Genomic DNA, 7,673 nt, shown 5'->3' on the forward strand with positions numbered 1-7,673 from the left:
TTTCATTTAAATCAATAATCTTTCCTAATCTGTAAATGTATAATAGTTATTGCCGGGATATAGCTATACATATGGTGCTTGTTTTGATTTTCATGCATTCTGAAAAACAACAAAATGTGTTTTTTTAATGTGAAAAACTAAAGACAAATGTGACACCAGCCTCCTTTTGCGAACTGTTTTCTGACTGGCTAACTCGCATTCTGATTGGTTCTGGCGTCTTTCAATCAAACGTCTGACCCCGCCCACCCCCGGCTTGACAGCGAGAATAAAAAAGGACATGTACACACGGCCGTTATAACGACACAGCTACTTAGCTAGCTAATTAGCTAGGGCCTAGACTTCATTGTCCACATAAATCATTGACATTTAATAGTTTTATTTATCATAAAGTGACAGTATGTATGTCGTGATTTAGTCATTTTGATGGCGTCCAATGGCCACCAAGGCGACGATGAAAGTATCGACGAAGACGAAACGCCCACGAAGCAGCCGCGGTCCGACAGGGAGAAGCCCGGGTGTTTCAGAAATGAGCCCGACAATGAGGCTGCATCGCCCGCCGGAAGAGCCACATCCCAGCGGCAGACCTCCAACTCGACGGCGAGGCTTCGGAGCGACTCGGTGAAGAAAACAAGGCCGCGTAGGTGTTACCGTTACTAGCATGGGCTTAGTGTATTTACTGGGGATTGTATCGTATACATAAATTAAAAGGCGTAGCCCACAAAAGACAGTCAATAATAATTGAGATTTAAAATGAAGATGTATATACATAAAGCGTATTTAAAATGCATTGTAAATGTGTTGATATTGGTGAGAAGATTTTAGAACTGACAACATAATAGTGGTCTTTGTAGTACAATGTAATATCTGAGGTGTAGTGGCAGTGAATAGCCAGGGTCTATTTTGCAACAAGATGGCGTTCACGGTACACACTGTACTTCTGCCTCTATGGATGAAGCTGCTTTTCCTTATGTCGTTCAACAATCATACATCACCTCTATTTGTGACTACTGTCAATAAGCATTTAAATATGAAATATATTATGTTATGCAATGTTAAATAAAATGAATATTGTGAGTGATTTTTTGTTGTTGTTGCATTGATTATTTCACATAATGCAGCATTTCCCTGGTTTGGGATGGACATTGGAGGCACTCTGGTGAAGCTGGTCTACTTTGAGCCCAAAGACATCACAGCAGAGGAGGAGCAGGAAGAGGTGGAGAACCTGAAGAGCATCCGGCGCTACCTCACCTCCAACATTGCCTATGGTAAAACTGGCATTAGGGACGTGCACCTGGAGCTGCAGGACCTGACGCTGTGCGGCAGGAAAGGCAACCTGCACTTCATCCGTTTCCCCACGCATGACCTACCGGCCTTCCTGCAGATGGCCCGCAGCAAGCACTTCTCCAGCCTCCACACCACCCTCTGCGCCACGGGTGGGGGGGCGTACAAGTTTGAGGCGGATTTCCGCACGGTGGGTCCATGCAGGTGTTCTCCCCTGTTTGCTTTTACAGGCTGGATTGTGGAGATTGACAGGAAGGAAAGAGGAGAGAAAATAGTGAAGTCATATTGAAGATATTTATGGAATGTGTGTGATTCTTACTGAACAGAATTTGATGAAGAGCACCTAAATACAACTTTTAAAGATATAATGCAATTTTGGCATTAATAACAAGGACAAAGACAGCATGCATATCCTCATGAATTTAGCATTAGGCTACCATTGTTTTTCCCGTAAGTACTGTGATAAACATCAATTCTCTAATAAGGACAAATTAAACTGTAATAACACTAAGATTAATCAGAATTGTGGCACTAAAGGTTCCTTCAATTATTTTTATAAAAATGGTGAGGCACATTTCAATTGAATTTTAGTGAAGGTTCCTGTTTTCTTACCCCCCTGCTTTCCCTCCTCCCTGCGTCTCCCTTCCTCTGTGTTCTCCTGACCACCTCCCCCTCAGTGATGTTATCTATGTTCTTTTACCCTCTCAAATAAAAGATGGCGGACCTGCAGCTTCACAAGCTGGATGAGCTGGACTGTTTGATCCGGGGGGTTTTGTACATCGACTCGGTGGTGTCCAGCGGACCCTCGGAGTGCTACTACTTTGAAAACCCCACTGACCCAGAACGCTGCATCCAGAAGCCCTACACACTGGAGAACCCCTATCCTCTGCTGCTGGTCAACATAGGGTCCGGGGTCAGCATCCTGGCCGTCTACTCTGAGACCAACTACAAACGAGTTACAGGGACCAGGTAATTATCAGCCATGAAGATGTAAGACCTTTAAACATCTAATGATCAAAAAGTAATACAAATACAAAAAATGAACTATTCCTAGAGGGCGTACAGGGTCCGCAGGGGTATGCTAATATAAATACATATAATAATAATTATGTGAAATTTAGTCAAATACCACATTTATTTTTGTATTCACACATATTACCCAAATCTATAACAGAGAGCCAAAAACAACTGTTAGTTGGAGTAATAATCTATAACTATTATATCAATAAGAAAATAGTGAAAAATGTCTTAAAATATAAGTAATAACAATAAAAAGAAGTAAGCTAAGACAAAAATAAAGAGAGAAAGATTGGATGGATTAAAAGATGGGAGAAGGAAAAATAAATTAATACAAAAAAACATACAATTCCTGATGAGTGCAACTCATTAAAGATGATATAGATGACGTTGAGACACTAGATGGCGCACTCCCCCTCCCCTCGCTTCATGACAAAGTACTGTGGCTGCTAGTTCAATGCAAAACTTGAATATTACGTGTCTAGATTCCCAGTAGGATAACTCAGAAACCTTAGTTTTGGCTTACCGGCCCAGTAGAAATGTGTCTTCCTCAAAGTTACTTTTTCAGTCCTCAAAGCGCCTTTAGCTCACTCCAACGATAATGTCTTCAAAGAAAAACCTATCTTATAATTAATGTCATCAGAAAAACAAAGCTGTGACAGTAGAGAGACATAAACAGGCTGAGACCTGATTAAGTGATACCTGGGGATTTGCAGATGGATGCACTCCAGTCAAGTGACGTCAGCCCTTCGTGTCCTCCTAGTGCCCTGATGTGAAAAGTAGTAGCATTTTTTTAGACATCTGCCACCCAACAACTTCCCTTCACTTAACTGTCTGCTTGTGAGTTGAAACAAAATAGTTCTGTGTTAGCTGGATTTTGTGTGAGACATGTCCCTTTTCCCCTACATTTTAGACTAAAATTGAGACCTTACAATCCAGACTGGTGTATTTTACATTTATAGAATATACACATTTACAATTTGATTCTCACCCTGTTAATCTGTGTGGTTTCACAGCCTCGGCGGTGGGACCTTCCTTGGTCTGTGTTGCCTGCTGACTGGCTGCTCATCTTTTGAGGAAGCTCTAGCAATGGCCTCTGAAGGGGAGAGCACCAAAGTGGACAAGCTGGTCCGAGACATCTACGGAGGAGACTATGAGAGGTTTGGGCTGCCGGGCTGGGCTGTAGCCTCAAGGTGCGGTTTACAGCAGCTTTTTACTCGAGGTCAAAAGCCTTTTTTTGGTGGAATCAATCAAAAGCACAGTCTCTGCTTTAATAAAACAGAAGCCAGTAAAGTGTGCTATGCTTTCTATCCCAATTAATTGACCAAAAAATTGACAGAATGCACAAAAAACAAAAATTTAAAGAAAAAATTTCACTCACACAGACATCTTGATATCATTATCTTTTGGCCACAATATGAAATTGTGATGGTCCTACTGACCAAATGTTTTTAAAAAATATATATATATTTGCTCTGAATCTTGTTTTCAGGATTCGCTGTTTGATGTATAACTTTGTTAAAGATTGAACGGGCTTTAGCATTTTTATTTATCTAAAATATTGCTTGTGTTTTGATTCGATAGTTTTGGTAACATGGTGTCCAAAGAGAAGAGGGAGACGGTGTCCAAAGAGGACCTGGCCAGAGCAACACTAGTCAGCATCACCAATAACATCGGCTCCATCACCAGGATGTGTGCTCTCAATGAGGTTAGTAGCTCATTCACTGTATATGCTGCAGAGTATTTCATTGGCATCTGAGTTTTGAATGGCATAACAATTCAGGTGGGATGGGACGAATGTCAAGATACAATGGAGAGGGGAAAGATTTCTTTTAGATGAACATGTCTGTGAAAACACCAGTTCTCCTCCAGTGTGCCTGCTGGGCTTTCCTCTTTGCGTTCAGCCTCTTTACGGTGCTGCCTTGTGACGTCTTGATCAAGCAGCATTGTACAGGGCTATGAAGGCGTAGAGGACGTACGCTGCATTATCAACACGTTCAACACAAACAATTATTAAAAACACAAACAATAATGAATCAGATGTGTCTATTGTTCCAGTTTTTTTGCTATCAAAGTAGCATGTCTCACATACATCCCCTTAATCTGGAGTCAAATAAACTGCTTTACAAATTAGATAAAAAAGTTAATATAAAATGAGGAGAGAGAGTGTGTGGACTTCTGATTACCAAGCAGTAATTATAACTTCCTCAACAGAGAAACAAAGCCAGAGTTTGTCATGTAGATAACATAACAGTGTTCATAAAAGAAGCTTGCCTTTTAACCAAAATATGTTATCCCCATTCTCTTGCCTAATTAAGAACATAGAGAGAGTGGTGTTTGTGGGAAACTTCCTGAGAGTGAACACCCTCTCTATGAAGCTGCTGGCCTACGCCATGGACTACTGGTCTAAAGGACAACTGAAGGCGCTCTTCCTACAGCATGAGGTAAATCACTCAACCCTTTATTTCACTATAAATGTACTTTTTTGCTTTATCGGCAAAATGATTTCTGAATCAATGTTCTTTTTTATGTATTTCAGGGTTACTTCGGAGCAGTTGGAGCCCTGTTAGAGCTTCTGCATCCGTCCTAATCCGTCCGAATGATATCCAAAGAAGCACTTGTCAGTCTGCTGGTAGAACATTAGCACTTTAGACCGTCCAGAATTGATCCCACAGCGGGATGCCAGCCAGCAGCCAGTTACTGGTACATTTTGGTTGTGAAAGGCAAAGGTCCTATTTTGTTCCCATAAATCAAGCTGGTTATGTAAAATGCTAAAACAACTCAGGATAAAATCACCACGGTTGCCTGAAATTCTTCGATTAAAACCTAAGCGTCACATAGTATAGTCTTGTTGGCTGCACTTACCCCTCGGTGGGTTACTGGCCAGGTGTATTTTACCCTACTTTGATACCAGGTGCATGGTTGAACGATTGTGTATAGTACGTTTATATAATGGGTGGTAGAACCGAAATATAATCACAGAAAAAAAAGCACAATTAATTGTTTATATCCTAAATGTGTTGTTTAACTGATCAGTCTAAAAAGGTAGAAAGATACCTACGTCTCCTAAATCAAATATGACGTCTTTCAAATACTTTATTAGATATTTGGTTTATTATCATATTAGACCAAAAAGTGCTCAAAAACATTCATATTTCAGAAACTGGAACTAGGATTATTTTTGTGACTATCATGTTGCAGATTATGATTGACTAATCCTCTCAGCTCTTCATACCAGTAGTTATTAATACCAAAATATAGGTAGTCAAACAAAGACTGGGACAATATCTTGGGAATTGTGATGATTGAACTATAGTCAAACACTAACTACCACTAACTTATTCAACTGATATGTTTTGTGTGCTGTAACATGACTGTCACGCAACATATTGTCTTGATAATACTCCCATTTACCTGCTATTCTTTTAGTAAAGATGAAAAAAAGCACTGAAAATAATTTACAACCACTTATTATTAGTCCTTTATGTTTTTGAGTATTTACTTATGTCACCAATAGGACTTTAAATGCGGTTGTGTATGAACAATTATGGTTTTTCTCGTTGGATAATTTACTAAATAATTGATGAAAAAACACAATTTCATCAGATTTACTCTTGAATGGAGATGTTAACTGTTACCGTTATAGAAATGATGAGTCCTTTGAACATATTTCCTGAATTAGATTTCAATACAGTTTTCTAAAGTTTGTTTACCGAGTTCTTTTACTTTGAGCTTTGCAAAGAAATCTGGACAATCATCTGTGGGGTTAGAAAGACTGGAGCCTATGGTATAGATTTAAGTCTCATTCTTACCCCAAACAACTCCCCTGCTGAAGTGCCCTTGAGCCACTGCATCCTGATCTTTGTAGAGAGAGAAATCAAAGCAATTGAAAATGTATTGATACTGAGGTAAAATCAGGGCATTTTATTCCTGCGTAATCCTTAGATTCAATTTTAAAAAAGAGGTTATTTGAATGCAGAAACGAAAAGCATCCCTCCAATGGAGGATTTAGGTCCTGTAACCCTAAACAATGTGTTTCTTGGTTTTGTACATTTGTGCTTAAATATTCATGTTTTGACCTAAATGTATGTTTTGGGAAGGCTTCCCAATGCTTTTGTTTTTCAAGAGGTATTTAAAGATTGATCTTGAACATGTTCAAGATTTAGTCTCTGATTGTCCTATTATTTCATGTAATGCTTTCCGTCCAATTTTGATGTCATCTGTTTGTTATATTGGTCTATTGCTGGATAACAGGGATCATGTTGAATCATTATCTACCCAAAGAGGGTTTTTCAGCTGTAAGTTTTCTAGGTATGAACGTTGTGACGGTTTATATAGTAAATATAAGTGCCTTTAATGTTTTAGTATAATGCATAAAATATTTTTCGCAGCAGGATTTAAACCAGGCAAACTGGGTCGTTGTTCTCTAGGTTTTCCTATTTGTTTGCTTTACATTTGTTTGCTTTACATTTGTAGCGTTACATTGAAAAGAAAACGTTGTACTATTTTTGTAACGAGTCATAACACATTTCTTACTGGGTTGTCTCTATTAAAAACAACTTTTCTAATCTTTGTGAGAACTGACTGTTTTTCTTGAAGAACATACATTATTAGCAGCAAAATATTCTTAAAATCAGAAAAATAAAAGGACATTATTTGCTGCTGGTAAAAAAAATACATTATAAATGAATTATATTTGCTATTATTAATCTGAATCTGCTAAGTAAATGAATGTAGTGGACTATAGAAGTACAATATTTGCCTTGAAATGAGTAGAAGTGTAAACTAGCAGAACATTTAAATTCTTAAAGTACCTCAACATTTTATTTAAGTACAGTAGCCTACCTTAGAGAAGTTACTTTACTTGCCACCACTATGTTTACCCGCGACATTAGAGCAGTGTCTAGTAGCCTACAGACAACTAAAGCCGAAGTTCGCCACCATTTATTATTGGAGTTGAGCGAATCGTAACAAGGGCAGGGAAATGTTACATTAAATGTTATGCAAATGAGGGCGACGTTAGTTCGCTTGGACCCCTGTTGTTTCTAAAAAAAATTAAAACAACGTTGATAATTTGCCTAATCTGACCAAATAAAGTCTCAGTTTGAAATGACGTTAAGTGGTTACTCTACCTGCTTTGAAGACGTTTATATTATCTTTTTTATCTTTAAACATTACACACACAAACGAAAACAAGCGAAAACTGTCAGGGACGATATTTAGATTTGTGTTTCTCCCAGCGGGACTTTCGGTAAGAATATTAAACTTTATTTTATTTTCACGAAAAGTCGAATTATTTAACTTTGGGTTCATTGGGGTAAACTGAGTTTTGGTTAATAGGTCCCTAACAAGAGGTTCCCAAGGTATCAAAATCA

At 38.6% G+C, this 7,673-nt stretch overlaps 1 protein-coding gene across 2 annotated transcripts; it reads left to right on the plus strand.

Annotated features, from left to right (window-relative positions):
- Nucleotides 1–252: 252 nt before the first annotated feature.
- pank2 (pantothenate kinase 2) lies at nucleotides 253–6,866 on the plus strand. 2 transcript variants are annotated; one of them, XM_079693849.1, is made up of 7 exons: nucleotides 253–637; nucleotides 1,119–1,471; nucleotides 1,997–2,250; nucleotides 3,315–3,491; nucleotides 3,883–4,006; nucleotides 4,617–4,742; nucleotides 4,838–6,866. In XM_079693849.1, the coding sequence occupies exons 1-7, from the start codon at nucleotides 424–426 to the stop codon at nucleotides 4,886–4,888; spliced, it is 1,299 nt and encodes a 432-aa protein (XP_079549975.1). In that variant the 5' UTR covers nucleotides 253–423; the 3' UTR covers nucleotides 4,889–6,866. The 2 variants fall into 2 exon arrangements, with proteins under 2 accessions (XP_079549975.1, XP_079549976.1); XM_079693850.1 differs by having other exon boundaries at nucleotides 3,315–3,458.
- Nucleotides 6,867–7,673: the final 807 nt, after the last annotated feature.

The sequence above is a fragment of the Notothenia rossii genome, assembly GCF_949606895.1.
Source record: "Notothenia rossii genome assembly, chromosome: 7".
Classification (NCBI taxonomy): Eukaryota; Metazoa; Chordata; class Actinopteri; order Perciformes; family Nototheniidae; genus Notothenia; species Notothenia rossii.

Bases quoted from the DNA above. Each gene is read 5' to 3' on its own strand.
- pank2 (XM_079693849.1), top strand. From the start codon at position 424: ATGGCGTCCAATGGCCACCAAGGCGACGATGAAAGTATCGACGAAGAC. The intron at 2,251-3,314 runs GTAATTATCAGC...GTGGTTTCACAG, and splicing joins AAACGAGTTACAGGGACCAG to CCTCGGCGGTGGGACCTTCC. The intron at 4,007-4,616 runs GTTAGTAGCTCA...TGCCTAATTAAG, and splicing joins GGATGTGTGCTCTCAATGAG to AACATAGAGAGAGTGGTGTT.